The sequence below is a fragment of the Pristis pectinata genome, chromosome 14, assembly GCF_009764475.1.
Source record: "Pristis pectinata isolate sPriPec2 chromosome 14, sPriPec2.1.pri, whole genome shotgun sequence".
Taxonomy (NCBI): domain Eukaryota; kingdom Metazoa; phylum Chordata; class Chondrichthyes; order Rhinopristiformes; family Pristidae; genus Pristis; species Pristis pectinata.
In genome coordinates this window covers 49,662,437-49,679,399 of record NC_067418.1, presented here as the reverse complement: position 1 = coordinate 49,679,399, position 16,963 = coordinate 49,662,437, and the positions used below count along the sequence as shown (strand labels likewise).

Below are 16,963 nucleotides of genomic sequence, written 5' to 3'. Positions count from 1 at the left end.
TTGACCGCCTGCTTTTCTCCACGGATGCTGCCCGGCCTGCTGAGATTTACAAGGACGGTGCCGGGACTGAGTTATGGATAGATGCTGAGCAGGTCGGGACTTCATTCACTGGAGCGTAGGAGAACGAGGGGCATCGATGGGGTCAATGCACACTGTCTTTTTTTCCCACGGTTGGGGAACCAAGAACTAGCAGGCATGGGTTTAAGGTGAGAGGGGAGAGATTTAATAGGAACTTGAGGGACAACTTTTTCACCCGGAGAGTGGTGATTGTATGGGATGAGCTGCCGGAGGAAGTGGTTGAGGCAGGTACATTTAAAAGGTCCGTGGATAGGAAAGGTTTAGAGGGATGTGTGTCAAATGTGGTCAAATGGGGCTATCTTAGGTGGGAATCTTGGTCGGCATGGACCAGTTGGGCCGAAGGGCCTGTTTCTGTGTGTGAGTGAGTGTTAAACCTGATCCCCTGATTCGTGAACCTGAGCTAACCCAGACAGAGACAGCTCTGCTCCCTAGTGTGAACCGGGGCTGAAACCATCCCCACCCCGTGAGTCCTAACATGGTGGACACCAGCTTAGCCACCCATGCTTAGTGCTCAGAGCCTTTGGCAATGGAAAGGCTCCGACTAGGGTACGGGGTACTGCCGGCCTGTCGTCGGGGATCTTACACTTGACTCCAGCCAGTTGCTGCAAGGAATCAATGCTACAGAGCTGCCCACACCCCTCCGTCCCTCCCTCGCGCCCCTAAATCTGTCCCTTGCACCAACCTGTCCCTCCCGCGTGCCCCTCCATCCCTTCCATTGCCCTCCATCCCTCCAATGAACCCCTGTCCCTCGCTCCTGCCGCCCTCTATCCCTCCCTCGCACCGCCTTCCATCCCTACCTCATGCCCCTCCCTTGCACCACCCTCTCTCTGTTGTGCCCCTCCATCCCTCCCTTGTATCCCTCCATCCCTTCCTGCCGCCCCCCCCTCGCGCCCCTCGTCCCTCCCTTGTGGCCCTCTCTCCCTCCCTCCCTCGCACCACACTCCGCTGCCTCTGCGTGGGGAAAGCCACCTTGCACAGGGGCTGACAGGGAGATGCTCCCCCTTCTCAAACCTTTGTCAGTTTGTCCATTCCTGATGAGTCAGTAGAGGTCACAGAGTCACACAGCACGGAAACAGGCCCTTTGGCCCAACCCATCCATGCTGACTCAGATGTCTGTCCAAACTAGTCCCACTTGCCTGCGTTTGGCCTATAATCCCTCTAAACCTTTCCTATCTATGTACCCGTCCCAATATTATTCTTTGAAGTATTATTATTGTATCTGCTTCAACCCGTGCCAGAAGCTCGTTCCATATACTCACCACCCTCTGCATGAAGAAATTGCCCCACAGGGTCCCTTTTAAATCTTCCCCCCCCACCACCACCTTCAATCCACGTCCTCTAATTTTAGACTCCCCTACCCTGGGAAAGATAAGGTAGATAACTTCCTGAAAGATCGGGAATGGAGGGCTGTGGGGAGGTGGTGCAGAAGAGTCGTTGAGGCCTGGGGCAGATCAGCCATGGTCCTATTGAATGGCAGGGCAGGACTGAGGGAGTGACTGGCCCACTCCTGTTCCTATGTCCTTGTGTTTATCAGCCAAGGCAAAGCATGTAAAAGGCAGGAAGGTTACACCTGAACTGTATACAGCACCACACGGTAGTGTTACTGCAGGCATAGTGGTGTAGTGGTTAGTGTGATGCTATTACAGCGCCAGCGACCCGGGTTCAATTCCTGCCGCTGTCTGTAAGGAGTTTGTACGTTCCCCCCGTGTGTCTGCGTGGGTTTCCTCCGGGTGCTCTGGTTTCCTCCCACATTCCAAAGACGTATGGGTTAGGAAGTTGTGGGCGTGCTATGTTGGCACCAGAAACGTGGCGACACTTGCGGGCTGCCCCCAGAACACTCTACGCAAAAGGTGTATTTCACTGTGTGTTTCGATGTACATGTGACTAATCAAGAGATCTTATCTTAGTTAGGCCACAGCCTGAGTACCAAGTACCGTGTAGGTCACCACATTACAGGAAAGTGCGATTCCACTGGAGGTTAACGAGGGATGTTTCCAGAACTGGAAAAATTGAAGCTGACTGAAGCGTCCATTTAAAACATTCCTCGGTGGGGGAAAAGAATACCGAGTCGTACAAAAAGGTAATGGTGAACTGTGTTCATCAGTGCAATCACACAGGGTCGGAGTTGGTGGGAAGAGTTTATTTTGTGTGCATTTTCGGGGCTGCCCAGTCGATGACACACAGACTCCTAACCAGTGCAGAGAGCACCGGACAGGGGAAGATCTCCTGCCGTGACACAGTGTTCCTTCTGCAGCTGATCTGCGTTACGGTCAGTACAGTCCCACGGCAAGAGCAGGTGCCCCACCCCTCCCACACACATACACACACACATACACACACACCAGAATAAAACGTGATAAAAGTGATCAGCAGGGGCCAGCACAGCCGCTCCATGGAATCAAATGTGGAGGTGGGTTATAGAAAGCACACGTTTCCGATCAGTGGCCGCGGACTTAATCTACGGGTGAGAAGAACCAATTCAGAGGCGCAGAGGCAGTCTGGGGCCCTGGGCCAAGGTTGGGTGCGCCCCCCGGTCTTCATGCTTCAGCCTTCACTAGTGGCCAGGGTCACCGCTGCCACCTCGCTCCACTCTGCAACTCAGAACACAGACAGGATCGGTGGGTCAGACTTCACTTTCCCTCCCGTTTCTCCGCCACCTCCCTGAATTGTCACTGGGAATTTCGAGATCATTGTCTAACTGGCTGCTTCACCCCACCTCCCTTCAAATTCCCCAGCCACAGAGTCACATGGCACGGAAACAGGCCCTTCGGCCCAACTGGTCCATGCCAACCAAGATTCCCACTGAGCTTGTCACATTTGCCCGCTTTTGGCCCGTATCCCTCTAAACCTTTCCTATCTGTGTACCTGTCCGAGGATCCACCAGCTGTCTGAGGAGTATTTAGAGGCACTGGGCCCGTACTCGCTGGAGGTTAGAAGGATGGGTGGGGGGGGGGGCGGGGGTGCGATCTCATTGAATATTGAAAGGCCTGGATAGAGTGGACGTGGAGAGGATGTTTCCAGTAGTGGGAGAGTCTAGGACCAGAGTCTAGAATAGAAGGTCATCCCTTTAGAACAGCGATGAGGAGGAATTTCTTCAGCCAGAGGGTGGTGAATCTGTGGAATTCATTGCCACAGACGGCTGTTGAGGCCAAGGCATTGGGTATATTTAAAGCGGAGATCGACAGGTTCTTGATTAGTGAGGGCGTCAAAGGTTACGAGGAGAAGGCAGGAGAATGGGGTTGAGAGGGAAAAATAAATCGGCCACGATCGAATGGTGGAGCAGAATCGATGGGCCGAATGGCCTAATTCTGCCTCCTATGTCATGGTCTTACGGCCCCTCTCTCTCTCTCTCCGCACCCTTCCATCCTCCCCCCCTTCCCCCCTTCCCATCCTTCCACTGAATCTTACCTCCGACAGCACACTGCTGAGACTCCTACGGCACTGTGGGGAAAGAGAACAGGACGCTGGTTAACGATTGGCATTGACAATGGGGGGTGGGGGGTGGGGGAGGATGTCCTGGTGTGGAGACGACTTGCTCAGGCTCCAACCATCATTTTGTTTCCATCACTGTGTCTTCCTCCGGGAGGACAGAAACAAAATCCTTGGTTAAAGTCGCTCTGCCATTTCCTTATTCCCCATTGTAAATTCTCTTGTAAAAGGGCCCACGTTTCCTTTCTCTCATCTTTTCCTCTTCATGCACTCAGAAGCTTTTACACTGTTCTATGTTCCCTGCCAGTTTACTCTCCTCCCTTCCTTTCCTGACATACAGATTAAGATCTCTTTATCAGTCACATGTACACCGAAACACACAGTGAAATGCATCTTTTGCGTAGAGTGTTCTGGGGGGCAGCCCGCAAGTGTCGCCACGCTTCCGGCGCCAACGTAGCACGCCCACAACTTCTTAACCCGTACGTCTTTGGAATGTGGGAGGAAACCGGAGCACCCGGAGGAAACCCACACAGACACGCGGGGAGAAGGTACAAATATGTGCCCAATCCCCAGGCCACTGCTATACCCTCTCCCTCAGAGTTAGTGCTGCCTTAAACTTCTCCTGTTGGGTATGGACAGACCACTTCTACTGTTGAGCTTTTGTACTTTTATTTTAGGCGATTTATATACAATTCCTTTAAACGCTAGCTCACTGCAGCTTCCCAATCAACCCTACCCCCACCCACATTGGAGTCAAAGAGATACAGCACAGAAACAGGCCCTCCGGCCCACCCATTTACTCAAATCCTACACCATTTATTCTCCCCACATTCCCATCAGCTTCCCCAGGCTCTACCCCTCCTCTGTACACTTGAGGCAATTTGCAGTGGCCAATTTTAAGCTAGCGACCTGAACGTCCTCGGGATGTGGGGGAAACCCAAGTGGTCACGGGGAGAGCATGCAAACCCCACGCAGGCAGCAGCCGAGGTCAGGATCGAACCGGGGTCTCCGGCGCTGTGAGGCAGCGGCTCTACCCGCTGCGCTGCCCATTACTTCTTGGTTTTCCTTGTTTTACATTTAAGACCCTAGTTTTGGATTTAAATACATCACTTCCAAACTCCGTGGAAATGGTTGCTCTTCCCCACCGGCCTCCTCATAACAACATTGTTAATTATTCCTTGCTCATCGTGTACAACAGGATCTAAAGTTATCTTTTTCCCTACTTGGTTCCTTAATGTCTGGGAAAACGGTTAGTGTAACACTATTACAGCGTCAGCGACCCGGGTTCCATTCCGGCCGCTGTCTGTAAGGGATTTGTACGTTCTCCCCGGGTTTCCTCTGGGTGCTCCGGTTTCCTCCCACATTCCAAAGACGTACGGGTTAGGAAGTTGTGGGCGTGCTATGTTGGCGCCAGAAGCGTGGCGACACTTGCGGGCTGCCCCCAGAACACTCTATGCAAAAAGACACATTTCACTGTGTGTTTTGATGTACATGTGACTAAAAAAGAAATCTAATCTAATCTTGTACACATTTGTCCTCTTCCTTATTACTGCTACTATGATTTGACCAATCTACATGTAAAGTCCTGAAAGATTCCTGTTTAACCCCTGTGTCTTTAGTTTGCTGAGTTACACCGAGCTCGATATTATGGTGGTCATCTAGAATTAACAACACTCACTCTCCTTGTTGTCCGCCCTTTCTAAGTGACCTGTATCTTCGAATATTCAGCTCCCAGCTCTGGTCACCCTTCACCCACACATCTCTGTAATTAGATCGGGTTTCCGTCCCCTGACCCCGTTTGCAGCCTGCCTTTGTTTCTGCTGCATATTTATCTCACCTGCTACTTTTCTAACCTCCTCCTCCTGCTTTGTTTCTCTCCTTGAACCTTCCAAGTCCCCACCCCACCTACCAAGTTTGTTTAGACCCTCCCCAGTAACAACAAATACTAAAATAATCTTTCCCTTACTTGGTTCCTCAATGCTTTGGTCTGGGAAACCAGCTTCTTCCCACAGGCGGGATAAAAAGACCAGCAAAATTAAGCGTGGGTCCCTTAGAAGCAGTGTTACGATAAATAACAATGGGAAATAAGTAGAAGGCACAAGGAATATCCTGGAAATTTTGGGAACCAAGGGTCCAGTGAGAATGAGAAACTATGTTATTGATATCAGTGAAGAACTGGAGAAATTCATGGTGTTAACAGGTGCCAAATCTCCATCCAGATGCCCCACATTCCAGGGTAAGTAAGAGGCACGGAAATAGCGGCTGCATTAGTGGTGATCTTCCAGAATTCCTGAAATTCCAGAAACATCCCTGTGGGTTGAAGCCGGTGAATTTAAACACGTCTGTTCAGGATAAGGAGAGAAAGAGAGAAGTTTATAAAATTATGAGAGGCAAAGATAGGGTAGACAGAATCTTTATGCCAGGGTAGAAATGTCTAATACCAGAGGGCATGCATTTAAGGTGGGGGGAGGAGTTTAAAAGATGTGCAGGGGGCAAGTTATTTAACACAGAGAGTGGTGGGTGCCTGGAATGTGCCGCCAGGGGTGGTGGTTGTGGAGGCAGACGCAACAGTGGCGTTTAAGAGGGTCTTAGACAGGCTAAAATGGAGGGATATGGATCATATGCAGGCAGAAGGGATTTAGTTCAATTTGGCATCGTGGTCATCACAGACATTGTGGGCTGAAGGGCCTGCTCCTGTGCCGTACTGTTCTACATTCTATGTAAAATAGATACCTAAACATTAGGGAGGCTGACATCAGGCATCGGGAAAACGTCGCAAAATATTGTAAAGACGTGATAACAGAACACAGAAAAAGTGTTGAGATTCGGCCAATTAACGTGGTTGAGGGGAAATCATGTTTGAGAAATCAAAGGGGGGGGGTGAAGTGAATGCAGCATATCTGCATTTTCAGAGGCATTTGATAAAGCGGTTTGCAAGAGGTTATCACACAAGCAGAAAGCTCCTGAAGCTGGGGTGTTATAGCAGCCTCGAAGGCATTCAGTGAAGGTTCACTCCATTGAATCCGAGGAGCAGGGGGTTATCCCGAGGGGTGGGGTAGGAGTGGCCTGTAATCAACGTGGTTCAGAACAATGAGAAGTGATCTGAACAAGTCCGACACTCTGAGAGGGATTGAGAGGGTGGATTTTGAGAGCTGTATTCTCTGGTTGTTTGGAACATCTGGTTGTTTGGCAAAGGTAGGGCGGACAAGCAATATCTTTCCCCATTATTGAGAGATCCAATACCGGAGGTGAGGGGGGTAAGTTCAGAAGAGACGCGAGGGGTACGTTTTTTACTCGGAGTGGTAGATGCCTGTAATGCGTTGCCTGATAGGGTGGTGAAGGCAAATTCTTTTAAGAGGGGCTTGGATGGGCACATGACTGAGAGGAAAATAGAGAGATATGGGCATTCTGTAGGTAGGAGGGATTAGCTATGTCGGCACAACATTGTGGGCCGAAGGGCCTGTTCTGTGCTGTACTGTTCTGTGTTCCAACCAGGGACACTGGTCGCCGTATGCGAGGCTGAGGAGGAATGGTATTAACTCAGAGGGCTGTGGACGCGATGGAGGTGAGGACGCTGAGGTTTGGGGAGGTACAGGATCACGCAGAGACACGCATGTGACTTCCAGTAAGGAGGCCATGGCTCCTTGACCTGACTCTGCCATTCAATAACACCATGGCTGCGTTTCCACTAAATCAGGGGTTCAAATCACCCAGACACCCGAGTATGGTCTGGCCTGACGCACACTGCAGTACTGCAGGAAGTGCCACACAGTCAGAGAGGGGGTGTCGAGGGAGCGACGCACTGTGGGGGGGGGGGGGGGGGTGGTCAGTGTCACACTATGGGAGAGGCAGTACTGAGGGAGTGTCACCGCAGGAGGGGCAGCACTGATGGAGTGTCAATCTGGGAGGGGCAGTACTGAGGGAGTGTCACCATGAGAGAGGCAGCACTGAGGGAGCGCCACACTCATGCTGTCAGTGGGTTTGTGTGGAGAGTGATGCACATTGAATGCGATCTGTCAGGTAGGAACTACACCAGCAAAATGATTCCCTTTCTCATTTCTAAATTCTAATAGTGACCTCATTTGAAGAGCCTTCCAAGACATCCTCCCTGAGAAATGCAGTGAAGTTCTCTGACAGAACTCTGGTTAGGCTGCATTTAGAGTATTGTGTGCAATTCTGGTCACCTCACTACAGGAAGGATGTCGATGCTTTAGAGAGGGTGCAGAGGAGGTTTACTAGGATGCTGCCTGGATTAGAGGGCATGTGCTATCAGGAGAGGCTGAGAGGTGATCTGTTGGAGGTGTATAAAATTATGAGGGGCATAGATAGGGTGGACAAGCAATGTCTCTTTCCCATTACTGAGCGATCCAATACCAGAGGGCATGCATTTAAGGTGAGAGGGGGTAGGTTCAGAGCAGACGTGAGGGGTATGTTTTTTTACTGATGGATGCCTGGAATGCGTTGCCTGATAGGGTGGTGGAGGCAAATTCATTGGGGGCTTTGAAGAGGGGCTTGGATGGGCACATGAATGAGAGGAAAATGGAGGGACATGGGCATTCTGTAGGGAGGAGGGATTAGCTATGTCGGCACAACATGGTGGGCCGAAGGGCCTGTTCTATGTTGTGTTCCAATCGATATTGCAATGCTCCCTCCTCTTTTATACCCCCCCCTTTATCACAGCTGAAATCTCTATACAACAGAACGTTGCTGCCCATCCTGCCCGTCTATCAACAACAATGGTGACTGCAATGATATTGTGCTGACCAATGCTCGGGGCTCAGTCTTAACTGTCAGGTGCCTTGCATTCAAATAGATTATGTTTAGCTACCAGCCACCCCCACCACCATCCTTCCCACCCGTCTCCCCTGGATACAGGGGTGTCTCCCCTGTGTAGTGAGTCCTGACCTGGGTCCTGAGCACTCAGTGACCCTCAGCAAACAGCACCAATGTGCCACAGTGACCATCTCACTGTGTGAGCTCGCCATGCACAAATTAACCCTGTGTCACCTCGGACAGTGCTCTCTGGTCGAGCTCTGGGACGTCCCGAGCTTGCGAGGGGTGCAGCAGGAAGGCAAGTACTTTTCTCCTGGGACAGGCCTGGCCCTCGACCTGCCGGTGAGTCTGTCCCTACCTCGGACCTCCAGTTTGCACTCGCTCTTGGCCTCCCCCAGGGCGTTGACGGCCCTGCAGCTGTAGGTCCCAGCGTCAAAGGGGCACGGCTTCCGAATCTCCAGCGTCAGCACCCCGTGGTTGCAGAACGTCCTGTACCGGGCGTCATTGGACAGGTCCTGCTGGTTCTTGTACCATGTCACCTTGGGCTTGCGGCAGGAGGGGGGTGTTGGGGGGGTGGGGGGGGGGGAGGAGGAGAGCAGGAGATGGGGAAATGTGGGGGAACCGAAGGAGAGGGAGTGGAAGAGGGAGAGACGTAGTGAGAGAGGTGAGAGAGAGTGAGAGGTGAGAGCGAGAGGTAGAGGTGAGAGAGAGGGAGCGGGAGAGAGGGAGAGGGAGTGAGCAGGGGAGAGAGAGATGGAGAGAGATTGAGAGTGAAAGAGATGGGAGGGAGTGAAGGGAGAGGGAGGGAGTGAGAGAGGGGAGAGAGAGTTTAGTACCCTGGCCTTGTATCTGTGCCCTGTGTGACTGCGGTGTGAACGGACCGTGGAGTCTGTGTCCGGCTATCCCAGTACCTTGGGGCTCCCTCGCAGGGCACAGCTGAGAGTGGCGTTGTACCCACAGATGACGGAGCGATTCACAAGCGGGCGGGTGAACTTGGGCGGCTCGGTGAAGTCATGCTGCTTGTAGCTGGGCGGCTTGTAGTCGGTCCCTGCGGGAGACAGCGGGAAGAGAGCTGGTGAAGGGTCTGACAGGGCTCATCGCGCCTCCCTCAGCTCGGTAACCTCCACAACCCAAAGCGCGACTGTATTGTGGAGGGTTGAGGCCGTCACGTGACAGCACTGCCCACTACCTGGTCGGAAGATACACCACTGCCAATCAAGGTTTAGCCCCGCCCCACCCATCAGCACACACCTGACCATTGGGCCCTTTAAGTACATTTGTACTTGGCCTTGGGTCATTGGCCTTTGTAATCGATTAGTCCTTGCTGGCACCAGGCCATTGGCCCCCTGTAAATTACCTGGGCTGGACCCCCCCCAGCCCTCTAAAGGGCGCCACGTGTGCTTGGCTCTTTCTCTTTGCCATCTTCAAGGGATCACCCTGCTTCACTCCAGGCCGAGTATGGTGGAATGGCGCTGGTGAAATCGTTGGTGAAGTGTGCACTGTTCAAGTATTTTAGTTAGTGTCCCTAGTAGCACAGAGCTGTGCCTGTACTGACTCAAGAGGTGGCGGGTATCATATTGTTTTTCCTTGATTGTGTGTGTGTGTTTTATCCCCGGTGCGATTTTCCCACATTCACTATAAACTGTGCACGCGTGTGTGTTATTCCCGTTCCCATTTTCCCACACTCGTCTTTTGTAAATAAGTCATTTCCTGCCAGACTGTGTTCGGAGTCCTTGCTTTTGAGACCCCGAACCTGCTTCCTCACTCACAACAGCAACGAGGGGTGGGAGGGGAGGAGGGGAGGAGGGGAGCGGAGTCACGTCCGCCTCCAACGCAAGCCTCAGCATTCCAACCAATGTGACACTGGGACAGGCCATTCCCAATGCACCCGGTGACATAGGAACTTGTATTGACGGTAAGAACAAAGCTGGAATGAAATATGTCTACTTGCTGGGTTCAGTCGAGCCCCTTGCCCAGCCCTGCCTCTTTTTTTTAATTGTTATTTTACAAACGTTTATTTGCTAAAAGCACTACAAAAGGACATCCAGAACTACTACAACTAATACTAGAAAGTAGAAGGAAAATGATGCAATCCACAGAACTACAGCAACAACGCTAACTAACACCCACTACATGCACACGCAACACTTCAGGTGAGAATCTCGTTCACACCGTCCACAACACACGCGATCCCCTGGGGGGGCCCACCCATCACGGACCGCCCGGGAGGTGCCTGCGGATACCGTGTGCTCCCTCTCCAAGCACACCCAGGCGCGGACATAAGCCCAGGAGAGAGGGGCAGGCAGGCAGACCGGCCGGAACCCTCGGCCACCCGCCGTCTGGACCCGCAGACGGCCGGCTTGGCCAGGCCCAGGAGAAGACCCACCAGGACATCCCCCGAGCGACCCGCCTCCACCCCCCTCCCTCCCCACCACACTGGGTGACCGTAGATCAGCAGCGCAGGGCTGAAGTGCAGCCAGACCAGATCTGCCTCTAACTTTGCTTCACACAGACTTACTTGCCCCAGCCTTACAATGTTAGCACAAACTGACGAAAGGTGGTTGAACTGTGGTATTAACTCTGCTTCTCTCTCCACAGAACCTGCCTGACCTGCTGAACTTTTCCAGCATTTTCTGTTTGTGTTTCAGATTTCCAGCCTCTGCAGTACTCCGTGATGTGTACCACAACGGATCTGGGGGTTGGGGTGGACGGAGGGCTGGCAGCTAAACTGAATCTATTTTAATGCAAGGCGACTGGCAGGCAAGACTGATGTGCTTTGAGCATTGGTCAGTGCATGGGAATACAATATTTTTGCAATTGCAGACGTGGTCAAAATAAGTGCAGGACTGGCAGCTCAACGTTCCAGGGTATAGAAGTTTCAGGTGTGATAAAGGGGGAGGTAAAAGAGGAGGGGCCGTCACAATATTGATTAGGGAGAACGTCACTGCAGGACTCGGAGACTGCTCTTGAAATTTAGAAATAAGAAATAAGAAAGGGGTGATCACTTGGCTGGGGTTATACTACAGGCCCCCAGTAGTCAGTGGGAGACAGAGGAGCTGATAGGTAGACAGACCACAGAGGTATAAGAGTAACCGGGGATGTTACCTTCCCTGGTATTGACTGGGATTGCTTCAGTGTGAGGGCAGTGATCGGGAGGAACTTGTAAAGTACATCCAGGAGAGGTTTTTTTTGACTATGTAGATAATCTTACTGGATCTGTTCTGTTCTGGGACCCCTGCTCTTTGTGATTTTTATAAATGATTTGGATGAGGATGTGGAAGGCTGATGAAACAAAAGTTGGTGGTGTTGTGGATAGTGTAGAAGGTTGCTGTGGGTTACAACAGGACACTGATAGGATGCAGAGCTGGGCTGAGAAGTGGCAAATGGAGTTCAACCCAGAAAAATGTGAAGTGATACACTTCGGGAGATTGAATTTGAAGGCAGAATACAAGGTTAATGGCAGGACTCTTAGCAGTGTGGAGGAACAGAGGGATCTTGGGGTCCACGTCTATAGGTCCCTCAAGGTTGCTGTGCAGGTCGATAGGGTTGTTAAGAAAGCGTATGGAGTGTTGGCCTTCATTAGTCAGGGGACTGAGTTCAAGAGCCGCGAGGTAATATTGCAGCTCTTTCAAACTCTGGTTAGACCACACTTGGAGTATTGTGTTCAGTTCTGGTCGCCTCATTATATGAAGGATGTGGAAGCTTTAGAGAGGGTGCAGAGGAGATTTACCAGGATGCTGCCTGGATTGGAGAGCATGTCTTATGAGGAGAGGTTGAGTGAGCAAGGGCTTTTCTCTTTGGAAGAGGGGGATGAGAGGTGACTTGATAGAGGTGTACCAGATGATAAGAGGCATAGATCGAGTGGACAGTCAGAGACTTTTTCCCAGGGCGACAATGGCTAACATGAGGGAACATAATTTTAAGGTGATTGGAGGAAGGTATAAGGGGGAGGTCAGGAGTAAGCCTTTTTACACAGAGAGTGGTGGGTGTGTGGAACGCACTGCCGGGGTTGTGGGGGCAGATACATTAAAGATATTTAAGAGACTCTTAGATAGACACATGAATGATAGAGAAATGGAGGGCTGTGTGGGAGGGAAGGGTTAGATAGATCTTAGAGCAGGAGAAAATATCGGCACAACATCGTAGGCAGAAGGGCCTGTACTGTGCTGTAGTGTTCTATGTTCTATGGGGCTGTACTGGACCTAATCTTGGGAAATGAGGCTGGGCAAGTGGTGGGAGTATCGCTGGGGGGAGCATCTTTGGGGTAGTGATCATAACTGAGGTGGCTATGGAGAGGGATAAAGGTGGTCTGGAAATTAAGGTCCTAAGTTGGGGGAAGACAAGATTTCAATAATGACAGGCAAGAGCTGATTCAAAGCAGCTGGTTGCAGGTTGAACAAAACAACGAGAGGTATGGAGACACACGTGGCTGAAGATGCTGGAATCTGGAGCAAATAACAAACTTCAGGAGGAACTCAGCAGGTCAGGCAGCAGCTGAGGCAGAGGGATAGTCAAGGTTTTGGGTTGAGACGAAAAACACGACAATGCTGGAGGAACTCAGCAGGCCAAGCGGTATCCATGGAGAAAAGCAGGCAGTCAACGTTTTGGGTCAGGACCCTGCTTCAGGACTCTGCATCAGGAACTAAGACCGGAGAGAGAAGAGAGCCGGCATAGACAGCCCAAAACATCAACCGTCCCTCTGCCTCCACAGATGTTGCCTGACCCACTGAGTTCCTCCAGCAGCTTATTTCTTTGATGAACGAATGGTGCTTTGAAAGGGAGATTATAGTGAGAGTTCAAGGCTAACATGTTCCAATAAAGGTGAAAGATACGGATGGCAAGGCTGTCACAAGGGAGAGGAACAGAGGAGAGGCCTTTGAGGAAGACAGAGAGAGTGCAGGAGAGTACTGAAAGGGGAAACTAGGAGGGAAAAGAAGGATCAAGAAATATCACTGGCAGACAAGATCAAGGAGAATCCCAGGGCATTTTATATTAGGAGCAAGAGGCTAACCAGGGAAAGATTATGTCCCCTTAGGAACCAAAGGACAATCTGTGTGTGGAGCCAGGGAATGTGAGTGAGGTCATAACTGAACACGTCTCATCAGTGTTTACCGAGGAGAGAGACGTGGGCGAAGAGTTCAAGGAGAGGGGCGGTGATATTCTAGAGCACGTTAGCACTGAGAAGGAGGGGGTGTTAGATGTCTTGGAGCAAATAAAGGTGGATAAATCCCCAGGGCCAAACGAGATCTATCCCAGGCTAGTGTGGGAGATAAGGGAAGGGATTGCTGGGACCCTGATGGAGATTTCTCCATCTTCATTGGCCACGGGCGAGGTGCCAGAAGACTGGAGGATGGCGTTTGTGCTCCCTTTATTAAAGAAGGACAGCAGGGAAAGGCCAGGTAATTACAGGCCTTCTACCCGAAGGTCCCTTGGACAACCCTCCTCACTGTCCAGTGGTGAGCAAGTTATTGGGGGGAAAAAATCTAAGGGGCCGGATTTGTTTACGTTCAAAATGGTGGGGGTTGATTAGGGATAGTCAGCATGGCTTTTGTTTGTGGGATATCCTGTCCCACCAATCTGACTTGAATTTTTTTGAAGAGCTAACGAGGTACGTCGACGAGGGACGGGCAGTAAAGGTTGTCGGCGTGGACTTCAGCAAGGCCTTGACAAGGTCCCAAAGGGTTGGAGGCCTCGGGATCCAGAGGAAGCCAGCAAACTGGATCCAAGATTGACTTGGTGATGGGAAGCAGAGGGTGGTGGTGGTGATGGGACCATTCTTTTATGACTGGAAGTCTGTGACCAGTGTTGTGCCGCAGGGTATGGTGCCAGGACTTTTGTTGCTTGTGGTAATACATCAATGATTCGGATGTGAATGTAGGAGGTTTGATTAGCAGGTCCACCAATGGCACGGAAGTTGGTGGTGTTGTGGACAGTGAGGAGGGTCATCTGAGGTTAGGGCAGGATATTAGACCAGCTGGAAAGTAGGGAAGAGCGTCGGCAGACGGAATTTATTCCTGACAGGTGCAAAGTGGTGCATTTTGGAAAGTAAAACAAGGATGGGGCATATACAGTAAATAGGTCGGGCCCCTAGGGAGAGTCGATGAACAGAGGGACCTTGCGGTACAAGTCGATAGATCCCTGAAGGTGTTAGCGCAGGTGGAGCACACGTGACAACGAAGGCGTATGGCATGCTGACCTTCACCAGAATACACAAGCAGGGAGGTCCCGGTACTGTACAAGTAACTGGAAATGTAAGGGTTAATAATGTACGGCTGTTATTGCTTCAACCATGGTGTGACTATAGTTGTGACTGCAAGACGTGCAGGTGCTTCGGTGAAACAAAGAAGTGCTTAAGGCACATCTTGTTTTGCTAAAGTTTACTGTAAGCAACCACCCAAGTATGTGCAACTCCTCACGTAGGCATCTTTAAATTAAGCATAAAAGGAGGGACACAAACATGTAAATCTCGCAGCGGGGGTCAGTACAGAGCACGGGTTACACTGTTTACTATTTCTCTGTATCCCTCACTCCCGCTAGCGTTAAATAGTAAAGCACTAATTGTACGCTCCTTGGTTCTGCTGTTGTCTGATTTATTACAGCGCAGACCGACTTTCACAGTCCCACCTCCTGAGACGGGAGCCAGGCCACAGCTGGAGAACTGTGTGCACGTGGGTCTGGGCGCCACCCCACAGTGTGACAGGTGCTGGAGAGGGGGCAGATGTGTGTGTGGATGGTGTGTGGATCGCATGAGTCTGGGCTCGTTTTCCCTGGAGGCTGGCGGGGTGGGGGGGGTGCGAGGGGGGTTTCCTGGTGGAGGTGTATAACACGAGGAGGGAGGCAGAGGCGTCTCACGGTGGGAATCCTCCTTCCCCTGTGGAGGTGTCTGAAGCAAGAGAGCATAAGATAAGATCTCTTTATTAGTCACATGTACATCGAAACACACAGTGAAATGCGTCTTTTGCGTAGAGTGTTCTGGGGGGCAGCCCGCAAGTGTCGCCACCCTTCTGGCGCCAACATAGCACGCCCACAACTTCCTAACCCGTACGTCTTTGGAATGTGGGAGCAAACTGGAGCATCCGGAGAAAACCCACACAGACACACAGGGAGAACGTACAAATTCCTTACAGACAGCAGCGGGAATTGAACCCGGGTCACTGGCGCTGTAAAGCGTTACACTAACTGCTACACTGCCGTGCCTGCCCATAAGGTGAGAGGTAGGAGGTTTCGAGGGATCTGGGGCGAGTTGGAATCTGGAACGCACTGCCTGAGGTGGTGGAAGCACGAGACTCCCACAGCGGGTAAGACATACCTGGACAAGCACTTGAATCACCAAGGCACAGGAAGCTACGGACCAAGTACAATGGTCGGTGTAGACCTGGGCACAATTCTAGGACTTTGTTCCTTAGGGCGTAGGAGACTCGGATGATCTTACAGAGGTGCATAAAATCATGATGGGCACGGATAGGGTGAATGCACACACAGTCTTTTCCCCCACCCCTAAAGTTCGGGTATCAAGAACTAGAGGGCACAGGTTTAATGTGAGAGGGGAAAAATTTAAGAGGAACATGAGGGGCAACTTTTTTTTATTGCACAAAGGGTGGTATCCATGTGGAACGAGTGGTCAAGGCAGGTACAATAACAACTTTTAAAAGACAGTTGGACGGGTACACAGATAGGAAAGGTTTAGAAGGTCATGGGCCAAACGTGGGCAAATGGGACTGGCTTGGATGGGGCACCTTGGTGGGCACGGAGCAGTTGGGCCGAAGGGCCTGTTTCCGTGCCGTGCGCCTCTCTGACCCTCGGCTCCAGGTGGCCGTGCCCTTGAGCACCCGAGGGAGTTCCTGGTGGGTTGGGGTTGCCGGATCTGTCGGAGCTCGGCGGGTTACCTGGTTTCTGGATGTAGACACTGTCCTTGGTCTGGCCGGCTTCCTTACTCAGCCCACACAGGTTCTCCGTGAAGACCCTGAAGAAGTACTCGTTGCCCACAACCAGGTCTGACACCGAGCACTGGGAGCGCCGAAAGTGCTCGTAGACCGTGAACCATTCCTGGGGCGCCAGGGATGTCCGTGCAGGAGTTGGGGGAAAGGAAGGCAGGAAGATGGGAAGGAGTTAAAGGGACAGGCATAGGGAGCCGAGGGAAGCGGCAGGACAGACAGGGAGAGAGATGAGGAAGGGAGAGAAAGAGAGAGAGATAACGATGAGAGTTCATCTCCCACTCAGTGCACTCCCCTGCACCAGCTCTGCACAGTGCTGGTCTCTGAGTGAACCACCGTGAGCTCCCTTTAGATTAAACAACGGAGATCAGACAGTATCGCACACGGCTGTACTGTACCCGGGTCCCTCCTCCCTCCTCCCCAGAGCTGAGCCCTGCAACGCAGCCCCAACGGCATGAATCCACCAACAACCGAGACTCAGGCACAGAATTACAGTCGCGAGTGCGTTCAATTCTCTCTCTCCCTCTCGTTCCCTGCTCTCCCCTCCCTCTCCTCCCTCCCCTACCCTTCTCCCCTCCCTCTCCTCCCTCCCCCACCCTGCTCCCCTCCCTCTCCTCCCTCCCCCACCCTGCTCTCCCCTCCCTCTCCTCCCTCTCCTCCCTCCCCTCCCCTGCTCTCCTCCCCTGCTCTCCCCTCCCTCTCCTCCCTCCCCTCCCCTGCTCTCCCCTCCCTCTCCTCCCTCCCCCACC

General features: G+C 51.9%; 1 protein-coding gene across 1 annotated transcript in view; it reads right to left on the bottom strand.

The window, feature by feature from the left end:
• Positions 1-2,203: 2,203 nt before the first annotated feature.
• Positions 2,204-16,963, bottom strand: part of mybpc3 (myosin binding protein C3) — a 62,794-nt gene continuing 48,034 nt past the window's right edge. Inside the window, exons 27-31 of the mRNA XM_052029716.1 lie at positions 16,167-16,326; positions 9,192-9,328; positions 8,639-8,825; positions 3,487-3,519; positions 2,204-2,669 (exon numbers count right to left, since the gene is read on the bottom strand). Coding sequence (XP_051885676.1) covers positions 3,512-3,519; positions 8,639-8,825; positions 9,192-9,328; positions 16,167-16,326 — 492 coding nt within the window. The 3' untranslated portion in view covers positions 2,204-2,669; positions 3,487-3,511. The remainder of the gene's footprint in view (positions 2,670-3,486; positions 3,520-8,638; positions 8,826-9,191; positions 9,329-16,166; positions 16,327-16,963) is intronic.